At 41.5% G+C, this 14,359-nt stretch overlaps 1 protein-coding gene across 1 annotated transcript in view; it reads right to left on the reverse strand.

Moving 5' to 3' along the window:
* Positions 1-6,185: 6,185 nt before the first annotated feature.
* The window catches only part of Hsd17b11 (hydroxysteroid 17-beta dehydrogenase 11), a 29,365-nt gene continuing 21,191 nt past the window's right edge, over positions 6,186-14,359 (reverse strand). The window contains exons 6-7 of the mRNA XM_027388492.2: positions 8,765-8,881; positions 6,186-6,845 (exon numbers count right to left, since the gene is read on the reverse strand). Of these exons, the coding sequence (XP_027244293.1) occupies positions 6,761-6,845; positions 8,765-8,881 (202 nt within the window). The 3' untranslated portion in view covers positions 6,186-6,760. The remainder of the gene's footprint in view (positions 6,846-8,764; positions 8,882-14,359) is intronic.

Genomic DNA, 14,359 nt, shown 5'->3' on the forward strand with positions numbered 1-14,359 from the left:
GGGTTCAGTTCCCAGCACCCACATCAGGCAGCTCACAGCCTCTTGCAACTCCAGTATCAGGAAATCTGGTACCCACTTACAGCCCCCTGTGACACTTGCAAGGACCAGACCAGAGGACAGATGCCATCCAAGTTCACACATCCTTCATATACTTCAGAAAGACAGCCTTAGATTGATAGTGGGACCTGTATTTTACTTCTAAAGGATATGTGGTATCCAAGAATTGAGAAACACTGAGAAAGTGCAAAGCAGTTATGTCTTTCTCAAATAGCTGGGATGCTGCAAACAGTCATTCTGAGATGGAGAACTTGGTGGGTCATATTTTTTCTCTCTCTCCTTACTTTCTATGGGCCAGAAAATTTATGTTCTTCATACAGCAGATTTTAACTGTTAGAAACAGACCTGCCTCCTGATTGATAAACCTTTCTTTGGGCCATATGGTTTTGTTTATTTGGAGACAGGATCTAACTTGCTGGCCTCAAACTCATGATCTTTCTGCCTCAGCCTCCTGGGTTCTGGGGTTATAGACACACACCACCAAACCAGGCTGTATATTCTTACAAAATCATTGCCTGTAATATAGTTTCATTGCAAGTGTAGTCTGGCCATGATTTAGATCAGTTGTTGGCTTCTGACTTGAATCTGGAAGCTTAAATATTAATTTTCTTCATAGCATGTCCCAGGACAAGTTACCCTGTAAAAAAATGTCCTATCTAAGCTAGAACCATCTCCATCATTTAGAGTCTTATTAAACAGAAATTCTTTCTAAACTGGGTGATCTTCTTTTCTTGCTTAAAGGTCCCAGTTGGCCATACCTGTAGAGAAATTAAGAAGCCACTTGGATGTGTCCCTGAAGTTCAGAGGAGAGATCCAGGCTGGAAGTTGTTCGTATTCAGACATCTACTGGCCTGTCCTTGGTGGGGGGGGGGATCCTTACAGAATATGCCCCCAGCTGCAGCCACTAAGAGCATTACCACCTCCCATTTCTCTTTCTCTGCCCCTCCTCCCTTTCCCCCCCTCTTCTCTTGTGCCATTCCTGTCCTCAGAGGCCAGTCTCCCTTCCCCCCTTTTCCCATTCACTTTCTCACAATTAAAAAAACCCTCCTCCCACGCTCTGTCACATGGCATCTTTCTCTTGCTCACCTCTTTTTAAATTACAACATTGGATCCCTGACAGGAAAGGTTCTTCTGGCGTTTCCTCCTGTCCACAGGCAGTTTGAGGCATGCCCAGACCCTGGAACCCGGTCCACATACCACAGTCTCACTTCACCAGATCACTGACTGGGTCCCTCCTTCCAAAACCTGTATGATTGGTGAGTCACTCCCTCTTCCCCACTTCTGCCTATTTCCACTGGTGAGGACTTGTCTCTCAAGCATGGTTTTTCACCTTTGGCCTCATTAAGCCTTGGTATCAGGCAACCAAGGCTTTCTTGGGCTCAGAGCCCTTGGGATCCGCTCTTTGTGTGATAACCCACTGGGTAGCTTGTGCCTGTCTCATTTCTTGGACCCTCAGGTCCTTCGGCCCCTGCCCCTTGATTGACAATCATCTGTTGGCTTGTGCCTTTCTTGAGATCCTCACTTGATAAATAGCCGTTGGATCTGGTATGGGGGATAAGCCTGCTTCTAAAATCTTCCAAAAATCTGCTTCCCAGCCCTTTTTAATCATTTCATGCTGGGACCCTACCCACCTGCTCCACCCTCAATACATCTGCCCTCTTGCACCTGCAACAAATACGCTTTCTTGTTTGCTGGTGGCTTTGTCTTCCATTCAGCAACAATTGGTGGGGTTATCCACCTCTTGATCATTCCTCTGGACATGAGGCTTCCTTTCTCGAGCACAGTCCTATCCTTGCCTTCTGGCTTTTCTTGAAGTCCTGGTACCAGATGTCTGTGTCTCTCTCAGGCTCAGAGCCCTTGGCCCCTGCTCTGTGTTTGATGAATCACTGAGCAGCCTGTGCCTGGCTTGAGATCAACCATCTCTGAATTCCTGGCATGCTAGGAATTGCAGACCCTTGGGTCTTCTCTGTCCCACTCATGGGAGCTGTGTCATCGTCTATATATCTTTGCTCCCATTGGGATGTTTTTTGGAAACTCACTGACCATGCTATTGTTGCAGGACTACCAGCTGTTGTCCATAGAGCTGGAGGTGCAACACTACCAAATATGTCCCGGTGATGCTGTGATGACGGGAAAGGTCAGGTGCTTGAAGCCCTAGGATCCACCTTGAACAGCATTTTTCCAGGTCTAGGTGGTGCCTGACAGTTCCACAGAGCCTGGACAGTGAAATGAAATAGCCAGCTACTCCAGGACATGGTCAGCACAGCAGCTTTCCCTGGTCCCCCAAAGATGAAGGATGCCCCCTCAAGGTCAGCAGAAAGCAGTCTCGAGAACACAGCATCCTCATCCCCGCCTCACCTGTTACCCATCTCTAACTCCTCATCTTTTTAAAATAAATTGAAAGGAAGGAATGTTAGTATTCAGGTATCTGTATTGGCCTGTCCTTGGGGTTCTGACAGGATACACCCTCAGCTGGAGCCACTAAGAGCACCACCTGTGCACATTCACTATGTTCCCTTTAAAAAGGGCCCTGCCCACCTTCCATTTTTCTCTCTTTCCCTCTGCTTCTCTGTCTCTCCCCTTTCTCTGCCTCTCCTCTTCTGCCTACCCTGTCCGCAGAGGCCAGTCTCCCCTCCCCTCCCCTCTCCACACTTTTTGCATTCACTTCCCCCCAGTAAAAAAAAACAAAAAAACAAAAAAACCTTCCACCCAAGCTCTGTCATGTGGCATCTTTCTCTGTGGAGCATCCTTCTAAAATTATAACAGAAGCAACCCCTCATGGGAGATGGTGATTGACATAGAATGTGTGAAGGGGAAGGAGAGAAATTCTTCTGTGTCTGGACTTGGGCACTTGTCAGAAGGGTCATCCTGGTAGGAAACACCAATGAAACTGAGAAAGTGCTACTCATAGCTTACTTTGACTCTAAGACACTATTTAACAGAACAAAAGGTCACCATGAGATTATGTCGGCTGATTTAGTCACTTTATGGATAGGAAATTGAAGCTCATGACCATCTAGCCCAGTGGTTTTCAACCTTCTTAATGCTGGGACCCTTTAATACAGTTCCTCATGTTGTGGTGACCCCCCCCACAAATTTATTTTTGTTGCTACTTCATAACTGTAATTTTGCTACAATTGTGAGCTATAATGTAAATATCTGATATGCAGGTGGTCTTCCGAAACCCCTGTGAAACAGTCGGTCAATCCCCAAAGGAGTTGTGCCCCATCTCCCATTTCTCAACTTGTACTAGATTCTAACTTGTACTAGACCATGTTCTCTACACTGCTGGGCACCTAGAATTGGACAGAAGACCACTAAGTAAGAGGTTCATCTCCCTCAGTCTTTGATAAAGGATGACAAAGTAAAACAAGTCACACCAGGTTAGTTCTAAAGAAAAATCAATGTTATTGTCTATTTTGAGGAAGATTTGGTATCCTGAGAGGAAGAAGACCACACTCCATTGCTGACCTATGTCTATTTTAGTTTCAGGAACCTTAGACTGTGGTGTGCAGAGCTGGGCAGGCCACCCTCTTCCAGGTGGAGGGACTCAGAGTCTAAATTGCAAATGTTTGTTCTAGATTAAGTAGTTTCCTTCCCATCCTGGACATCTATTTGCTGAGTTTTCAAATATATTTTGAATTGTGAAGGTAAATAGAAATGGAAACGGATGATATGTAGGGCAACAGTCTAGTGCTTGGGACTTTCACTGAGGTTACATGATGGAAGGTCAGCAAGCTTGGGATCAAATCTTGAGAATTTGGGATTTTTAGGTAAGCTGTTTAACCTCCTTGGACTATATACTACTGGCTTATCCATAAATAGAGACAATGGTATCTACCACACAGCTTTCCCCAAGGCAGTACTTTGTCACCTACCCTGGGAAAGCAAGTCCTCTACTGACTGAGCCATACCCCCCAGTGTCTCAAGAGGAGACTGTTAGAAATTGTCATGATTTTTATGAACTCTCTCTCTCTCTCTCTCTCTCTCTCTCTCTCTCTCTCTCTCTCACACACACACACACACACACACACACACACACACACACACACACACACACAGTGTCTTTAGCCATCAGCCACATCTGTGTTGAGGGTGTTAACCTTGTTCCTTAGCCTGACTTCCCACCATTTATAGTCTTTTTTTTTTCTAATAAAATGTTGGATTCTTGTCAAGTCAGTACGACAGCTGGGATGAGACAGACCTCAGTATACAACTCAAGGGAGGAAGAAGTGACTTTTGCTGCTGGGTTACAATCCAAGACCAGATCACCTACTGATTCTGACCAATAGTGAGACAGAGTTGCAGAAGGGCTAGTGGGCTCTCCTCAGTGCTCCTTTGTCCCACCTGAGGTCCCAGGCTAGAAGACAGTGCTGCCATATCAGTGTAGACATTCCTTTCTTAGTTACTGTCTGGGGAAACAACCTTGCTGTACACCCAACAGTGAGAATTGCTAATTCCCTAGGCATTCCTTAATCTAAATAAACTGACAATCAAGCTTAGTCATCACATTCAAGGTGGCTCCAGTGCAGAAACAGGATCCTGTCTGTTGGCAATTGGCCTCTCAGGCCTTAGGTTTGGGTATGCTCCTCAGAGGCAGCCCTATGAATGAACAAGGTGGATTTTCTCATCAAACTAGTGAGAGATAGATTTCAAGCAAGGATTAACTTCAAACAACATTTAATAAGCCTCAGACCCTGAGGCAAAGGAGCCACTGCCTGGTGTTGGTGGATTAGAGCAAGCTTTTTAAAAAATGCAGAGAAAAAAAAATTCAGAAGCCCTCCCCCATCCTGTATACATTTGCCATCCCTGAAGAGTGGGGATCTAGACTCAGAGTTGCTCTTCTGGGTTCCCGTGGCTACCACTCTGTCCACAGCCAGCTTGAGTCCTGACTATCCCACTGCACAGGACTGCTGTGAGATCATGTGTAATTTGACTTTCTTTTGGGATGGCCAGCTCACAAATAATGACATGGAGATTATTAATTATGAAAGCTTGGCCTTTAGCTTAGGCTTGTCCTCAATTAGCTCTTATAACTTAATCCATATTTTTAATCTATGTTCTGCCACATTGCCTGGTTACCTCTCCTCTGTTTTTGTTTGTTTGTTTGTTTGTTTTGTTTTTGTTTTTCGAGACAGGGTTTCTCTGTGTAGCTTTGGAGCCTATCCTGGCACTCCTCTGTACAGCACATCTAACTTTCTCCAAGTCTGTTGGCAATATCTCCTTGCCTAGATTCCTCCTTCCCTTTCCTTTCTCTGCCTGGAAGTCCCACCTATCCTCTCCTTCGTAGCTATTGGCCATTCACCTCTTTATTGAACCAATCAGAAGGTGCCTTGGCAAAGATGCACCTTTACAGTGTACACAAATATTCTGAAACAATCACATGGCAATCTCTGCCTGGTGTCTTAACAATCAAGAAATGAGTTTCCATTTTGCCAGTATCATATGCTGTGGTGATATATTATTTATGATTTACTAAAGCTTGCCTGAGGATTCAGAAAGCAAAGCCAGCCTCAAGCTATAGAGATCAGGCAGTGGACTCAAGAGACAAAGGTAGATGGATCTCTGTTAGTTCAAGGCCACCTTATGCTATCTGAGAGTGAATCAGTGCTGGGATTAAAGGCATGCACCACCACTTCCTGGCTGAACAAAGCTTCTTTTACAGGAGGTAGGAACTACTATATCAGGCACTGCATCTTCAAGTGTCATGCTTTTTAAAAACATGGTGTCAGGTATCCTGGCTCTAACTCACAACATAGCTGTGAGTTGACCTTGAGCTTCCCCCTGCCTCCAGCTCTAGAGCCCCAGGATAAGTGTGTGTACTGCCAGGCCAGACGTGCAGAGTGCTAGGGATGGAGCCTGGTAGTTTGTGAATGTTAGGGGTGTACTCCACCAGTTGAGCTACATGCCCAGCCCCACCTGAAACCTGATAAACAGTCCCACCTCGATGAACTTCATGTTCAAGAAATTTCTGGAGACAAAAAAAAAAAAAACAAAACGAGAGAGAGAGAGAGAGAGAGAGAGAGAGAGAGAGAGAGAGAGAGAGAGAGACTTTATTGCATCATTGGCTTTCCTTTAACTTAAAGGTTAAGCCATGTTCTATGTGTAGCAGAGGGAAACACTGAGAATTGAAATCTTGTCCATTTATTGTTACCATTTGTAAGTTATTCTCCCATACTTCTGCCTGAAATCCGACAGATGCTTTTATCCTTGCAATAGCATCTACCCCCCAGCTCCCTTGGGCTGGCATTTCAGGCAACAGCGCTGATGTATGAGATGGGATGTTTCAGAGCACATGAAACCACTGTGAAATGACACTAGACACAGTCCTTCATTCTATCTTGAGAGGGTAAAGTTTATAATTTCATATGGAATAGAAGAGGAAATGTGAATTACATAAACTAAAAGTGCAATTACAAATATCTTAAATAAAAATTGAGTTCTGAAAACTTGGTGATGAGATACAAAATCTGGGGAAATTGTTATGAAATTGATCATCCTCTCTCAGCCCCCTTTTTCGTAATAGCAACTCTTAAGGCCTTTTGGCTTTGTGATGTGAAGCTGGCTTTTATGAGTGTGGTCACACTTCAAAAGGACAAGATCATGAGAAAAACAAGTCAAAAACATTAAAATTTCAATTCATATTGGAAGAAATCAACTTGAGTCCAGTAAATCAGCCTTCAAGAAAACCAGGCAGTCTTCATCATTTATCTTTGTAGCCAATAACTGCATCAAACTTGACATTGATCCTGTGTTTTAAAACTGCCAGGAACCGCTCAGGAAAGATCCTAGGAGATACATGGATATAATTATAATTAGGAAATATAATTAGGAAAGTGACACTAAGTACATTTGTAAAACATACTCATTTAAAACACTAAACACTTAATTTATGGTTCATTGTGTCAGATTCACTACAGACATGATTGAGATCTATAACTTGAATTAAAATTTTTTTCATTTCAATTCACTTCCTTCTTAAATGAGGAACAAGGATTAACTTTCTCTAGGGTAGGAGTGTCTCGAATAGCTTTCAAAATTCACACACACACACACACACACACACACACACACACACACACACACACACACACACACAGATGTAACTTATTTACTTTTGAAATAAGCATATTCTTCCTTTTTTTTCCCCCAGAAGATCTCAGGAGGTACACAAAGCTGAAGAGTTGAGATGCAGAAGAGTTAAAGAAAACCCTGACGCTTGAAAGGCAGTAAAATTCAGTACTAATATTATGGTGCTCTATAATTCAAAACACCACTGGGATGCTCTACAGCCAGAGAAGGGGCTGCTAAACGAAAATGTAGGCAGTGCCCCTGGTTTTGAGTATAATGTTGAACCAATTAATTGACCTTTGAGTTTAAATTTCTCACGTGTATATGGAAAAATGTATGCCCAATTGTTCTTGTGAACAGTCTCTATGTTAGTATTAAAGGCTATGAACAGTGACAGACATGCAGCTCATCTCTCTCTCTCCCTTTTTTTTTTCTCTCCGGAGTGTGTACTAAAGAACCTTTAGAAGCTTGTCCCAGTCTAGTGGGTCTGAGATAAAGTAAACAGGATATATAAATCAGTGTAATGACATATAGTGATCTGCTAGACCACATTCAAACAGCTGCCAGCAAAGCCAAGGTCTCTAAAATTATAGATCATTTAGTCACTTCTATGCTTCCAGATGGTTTTCCATAGCATGAAAACTCCCATGAGATCTGCAAATGAGTATCTAAACTCTAACTTTATTACCAACTGAACAAAGACTGTGACAAATACCTGAGCTGACGGTTCAAGACTTTTCAAGGCCCCTTGTTAGCACTTCTTCCTGTACTACAGGTGCTGATTTTCTTTTTCTTTAAACTGGTATTTTCTAAACTATCTTTTGTCTTTGGTCCCATATGTCACTAAGGGTCTGCAAATCAAAAAGGCATTCAAGACTGCTGGAAGGTAAGCTCTGTGGAGAGAGGACAATCGTCCATTTAGCTGATGCGGGTTACAGCAGACAGAGAAGTGCTGCAGGGAGCCATTCTGGATTCCGAAGATGTATCCCCACATGGGAAACTTTTTGATTCCGTATTGTCTCCATTTCCAAGTCAGAAACAATAAGAGCTGTTGCTTCTAGGTAGGGACAGTGACAACAACTTTCTCACACCACCATCCTTGTGCTGTCACTTTTAGAATTTAAAACCAAAACCAGTTTTCATTGTTAATGTGAGACCATGTCTCTCTTAGATTTCTTGGAAATTACCTATTGGGCTAGAACCAAGTATGGAAAGTAAGCATTTTGCTTTATAAATGACAAAAGATTTAAAAAAAAAATTCAACCTTGGTCTCCTTTCATCCTATTGTCCAATGATTCTACTACTAAATATGCTTTAAAACATTCTTGCTCATTGATAAATGATATACATTTCTTATACTTTTGGACTTTAATGGCTGAGCTATCCCTCCAGCCCAAGAGACATACATTTCTTAAAAAAAAGAAAACCAAAAACCTAGCAAACCTTACAAACAGAAATGTCTCAGTGACTATTCCAGTCTTCCCTGGATGATTAGTATTCTGTTTTAAAAACTCAGAACCTTTTCACCTATTATTTTTTTCTCAACTTACTCCTATTTAACAGTGTTAACTACTGATTTTTAAATCTAGTAGGAACATGTTGACTTTTAATGCAGACAAACACAACTGTTGCTTACCTTTCCAACACCATCAAAAACCCTAAAGCACTTGGAACAAATATCATCTTCTTTTCAGTGAGGATCCCATACATGAGATGTTTTACTACCTCTTCAGGTTCCAGGGTGGGTCCTAAGCTAAAACAGAGGCAGGCTTCAGAAACGAGGTATCTCGCTGAAGGTGGAGTCTGGACCTTCAAGTGGAATTCTGCATTTAGAGGAAAGGTCGCTCTGGGGTCTAGAGTTCATAAACACTGGTGTAAATGGCATAGCACATTGGAGGGCTACACTGTGGCCTGGTATCCACCATCAGGAAGTCTACACTATAGACTGGTACCCACAACCATGATCCACACTATAGCTTGGTACCCACCACCAGGAAGTCCACACTACAGCCTGGTACCCACCATCAGGAAGTCCACACTACAGCCTGGTACCCACCACCAGGAAGTCCACACTACAGCCTGGTACCCGCCCCCCCTCCCCATCAGGAAATCTACACTTTAGCCTGGTATCTTCGCCATCAGAAGTTCTGCAGTAACTGACTGAATGCTGCTTGATGTATCTGCACTGCCTAAGGTCAGGCCACTTCTGAATGAAGTGCAATAACTCTCAAGTACTGTGGTTTAAAAAGGCCAAAAGATCACCAAACTATTAGCCACCTGCATTCCCAGCCTTCTGGGTTCAAAAACAGGTTATAAAGCCTTTTCTTTGAGAAGCTCACCCTGTGTGTATAGCATTCCTGGTTTCCCTTGTGCTGTCTCTGAGCACAAGGACCTTTTCTCAAAACATATGAAGCTAAAAGTGTCAGAACTGTGAGGAGAAAATAGAGTTTGGCAATCATAGTGGGAGACTTCATTCCCCACTTTCAACAGTGTATGAGATGCTGAGACAAGACCAGCAAGAGACTTCAAAGATCCTAGAAGTCACCTACATTGTGCTGATGTGGACACAGTGTTCCCTTAGCAATGGCAGACTGTATAGGTTTTTCAAGAGCATATAGAAAAGTTTTCTTTAGCAGAGGCCATGCGTTAGACCACAAAACACATCTAGGCGAGTGCAAAAAGACTGAAATTGAACAAAGTATGTTCTGTCCTTAATGGATGAAGCCCACAATGGAGTGAAGTTAGAAACCAGCAAAATAAAGGGAACTGGAAAGTTCGAAGTCACAGGGAAAGTGAGCAGCACAGACTCATACATCCAGAGGGGAGGAGAAGCTGCACAAAACCAGATGCTCTGAGATGAAAAGAAGGCACATTAGGCCGGGCGTTCGTTGCCAGGCGTAGGTGGCACACGCCTTTAATCCCTGCACTCGGGAGGCAGAGGCAGGAGGATCTCTGTGAGTTCGAGGCCAACCTGGTCTTCAGAGCGAGTGCCAGGATAGGCTCCTAAGCTACACAGAGAAACTCTGTCTCGAAAAACAAAACAAAAAAAAAAAAAAAAAAAGAAAAGGAAAAAGAAAAAAGAAAAGAAAAGAAGGCACATCACAGCAAAATGTGAGAGACAGTCTCAGAAAAAGAAGAAAAGTATCAAAACAATTGATGTGAAAGTCCACATTGAGAAGACATCCAAGTTTCCAAAGGAAGGAAACAATCCCCCATGGGCTGGGCCCGCCCCCATTGATCACTAATTGAGAAAATGCCCTACAGTTGGATCTCATGGAGGCATTTCCTCAGCTGAGGCTCCTTCCTCTCTGATTACTGTGTCAAGTTGACACACATAACCAGCCAGTACATTATCCAAGTTTATTTAATAAAAACAATTCTTGGTTCTCAAGAACTTAATTGGAATGCATGGTAATATTTAATTACCATAAATTTAGACTACAGTGAATTCTAACCTTTATGGAAAGCCTGTTTCTTTGCAGTGTGTTACACATATAAACACAAGAAGAGATAAACTACACCTGGATGTCCTTCAGAGTGGATCTAAATGCCAACATTAACATGAGATGCATCATTTCAAATTCAGCCACTTAGAAACTGTTCCAGTTTCTTCTGTGAGAAATCTGGCTTTGTGTAACCATGCCTGAGGTTCCGTTCTGAGGCTCATGGGTGAGTTGCTTGGGTATCTGTGAGCCTCAGACAACTTGATGGCATCTGCCCCAATGCTCAAGAAAAAGACTGTGTTCAGTGTTCGGTTAGGGTACATGCCTCCAGTCATGTTTTTAAAATGTCCTGTAATTATTTCTTGTATGAATACAGTTTTGCCAGAAGAGGGCGATCTTGCCTTGTCCAGCCACGTCCTAGGGTGTGGTTAAAACAGTAATAGCTTTAAAATTGTGGCATCTGATTTTAATAATTGAAAGATAGCTGGAGTTTTAAGATCACAGACACCATCGTTATTTTAGCACTAGATTCTGAGATAATAGAGGAAAGAGACAAGTGTTACTTTGGCACACCTATTCTTGGATTTAATGAACAAGACTTCTCCTTAACTTTGCTCCCCAAATGAGCTGTTGCTTTTCTTCCTTCAGGGTCATATTAGGGTTTTTTTTTTTTAGTTAATTCAGGTGGAGTTAAGAACTAGCTTTTTGAACTAGACAGTCTTGCTTTGGGGGCTTTTTGTTTCTGTGTTTTTTTGGTTGTTTTGGGTTTTGTTTGTTTAATTGGTCCCTCCTTCTCCTCTTCTTTTTTGCTTGGTTTTTTTTTGTTTGTTTGTTTTGTTTTGTTTTGTTTTGTTTTGAGACAGGGCTTACCTTGTTGCCAAGACTGGTAGAAATTTAGCTTCTAGGGTGTTGAGACTAGAGGTGCCTGCTAGAAGACCTAGGTTCATTCTTACTTTTGTTTCCTAACAAAACTGTGTCTTAACATATTATTTTTGTGTGAGATCTCATGACATTAAAAAGCTTCTCCACAGAAAAGGTAAAGCACACAAAGTGAACTACGGACTGGGGCAGAGTCTTAGCTTGCAGTACATCCACTTAGCTTTTATAGTATATCTGACAGAAGATTAACGTCTAGATTGTACAAGGAACTAAAAACTGAAATATCAAGACACCAAATCTAGTGAGTGAGTAAAGGAACAGATATTTCTCAAAAGATAAATTACAAATAGTCAATAAACATGGAAAGAATGCTTAGCTTCAGCACCCACCAGAGAATTACAAATGCATTACACTGAGGTGGTCCTACCTCCCCTAGTCAGAGTGGCAGTGCTTTCAAAAGTAAGTCAGAGATAAGGTGAGGTTGTGCCAGCCACTGAGAATACAAGTACATGCTCTGCTTTCCTCACATATATAGCCAGTGAGAAAGTAAACCAGAAGGGAGATCAGAATGGAGATGGAGTATAGTAAGATCCAGTTATACCATTCTTAGGATGACGTGAGGGACTCCAAACCAGCCTGCCACAGAGACACTTGCACACAGCAATGTTTATTGCAGCTCTATTCACAGCAGTTAAGTGATGGAACCAACTTAGGTGTCCAACAACAGGGAAAAGGGTAAAGAAAATGGTGTACACACAGTGAAATTTTCTCAGCCATAAAGATGAAGTTATGTTGCTTACAGGAAAATGGGTGAAGCTGGAGACAATTGTATGAAGTGAATTAAGGCCGTCTCAGAAAGACAACCATGCTTTCTCTCGTTTGTGACTCCTAGGATGTATATAGATACATGAAATTGTGTATGTACATATGACATGAAAGTGAAAGCGGGGGTTGGGGAGATGACTCAGTCAGTAAGGAGCTTGCTGTGCAAGCATTAAGATGTGCATTCCATCCCCAGCACCTAGTAAAAGTTAAAAAGCAGGATGTGGCAATGTTTGTCTGGAGGAGAGAAGGGGGGGGCAGGGAAAGAGAGGAAGAGTTGAAATGTAAAGTGTTTAACTACAAATTCAAGTGGTAACAACAAATACTTTTTTTCTTATGCATGTTTGAAGTTCACATCCTATAAAAATGTCTATATGTATTACCAACATTGTAAATTCACTAAATGTGAATCAGTCTATAGTTTTAGGAAACCTAGTTGATCTGACTAAATGCTATTTTTTTAATCAACCATTTCCCTGCAAAATATATACTTCAAGATTCTTAGCATCATTCATAGATCTCTTAATGATAAGACAGGAGGGTTCTTTGTCAGTCAAAACAAGCTTCATTACTAACTTCTAACCACATTGTAAATCACCATTTCTAACTCTGCACAAATCCTAACTGCTACAGAATCATCGGGCAATCTGTTACTAGTATAAATTGTGTCACTGTATAAATCTTTATAAATTGTTACTAGCTTGGTATCACATTTTGCTTTGTAAAATAAATAAACTTAGTGGTTTCAAAATAATTAAATAAACAAAAGTTCCCAGGTTAAAAATAAACAAGAAAGAAAATGTCCTTATTTAATATAACATCATGCACAGTTAATATGCACTAAGGGAAAAACTAAATAGAGAATCCAAATGCATAGCCAAATACATACATGAAATTATGATATAAATTTAGGCCAGTGAGAGAAATAATGAGCTACTAAACAATAGAACAGAATAACTCATAACTATTTGGGAAAAGCAATTAGGTTGTAACTTCAGTTCTTTCTTAAGCCAAAGTAAATTGAGGTAAACATTTAAATGTAAAAAGTACAGCCATAAAAACCTTCCAAAAGGACTGGAATGTGACGCTCCCTGGCAGGGCATCTGCCTTGCATATAGGCAAAGTCCTGTGTCCAACCCCTAACACTATTACCCCATCTCCTCCCATCCAAGATACTAGAAAGTGATTTGGGTAGATGTAAGTGTGGCATGAGACAGACCTCTCCAAATACCTCATGGAACCTAACGGCTGTGGAGGCAGCACCAATACGACAGGTAAAGGATCTCAGATATATAAACAGCAATATGCTTTAAAACTCCATTCCCCTAGAGCACATACCATGAAACACAGACCAGCTATGGAAGCAGTTATTAATATAAAGTTTCTTCATGTATGAAATTGGTGATGCTTTAAAAAGTGAGCAGAAAGGAGACTGATGACGAAGAAGCAAGATGCCTGCCTTTACTGTGGGTAAACTGTAAACTGGTGCCCCACTTCTGGAGGAACACTCTGTAGGAATATGACAATTTGTAAATATTTGATTTGATATACTAATGGCCCTTCATGGTAGATCTATGAATATAAAGTACATGAGTGTAACTTAAAGTTTAAACTCTGTCAGACACAGTGGCACACACCTATAATCCCAGCCCCCAGGAGACAGACGCAGGCAGATGAGTTTGAAGCCAGCCTGGTTCACCTAGTGAAATCTTACCTAGTTAAAAAAAAAATGAACTTTATATTTTATTTAACACATATAAAGTTATCTAGAAAGATGCTATCAGATGTTAAGGTTGGGTCCTACCAATGAAGAAAATTTGGAAAAAAATTTTTGTATTATTTCCTGTAATGTTTGAATTTAAAAATATACATTATGGGCCGGGCATTCTAGCGCTTGGGGTAGTGGTGGGGTAGGCAGAGTTAAGCCTGATCTACATTGTGAGTTCCAGGCTAGTCAGAGATGCAGAATAATTCCTATATTATGATTGCTAAGACATTAAAGCTAATGCCAAAGAGATGGAAGATGAAAAATTATCCATAGAGTTGATTCTTTATGAATGTTTTTTTTTAAAACCAAAGAAATAGTT

Source organism: Cricetulus griseus, assembly GCF_003668045.3.
Source record: "Cricetulus griseus strain 17A/GY chromosome 1 unlocalized genomic scaffold, alternate assembly CriGri-PICRH-1.0 chr1_1, whole genome shotgun sequence".
NCBI lineage: Eukaryota > Metazoa > Chordata > Mammalia > Rodentia > Cricetidae > Cricetulus > Cricetulus griseus.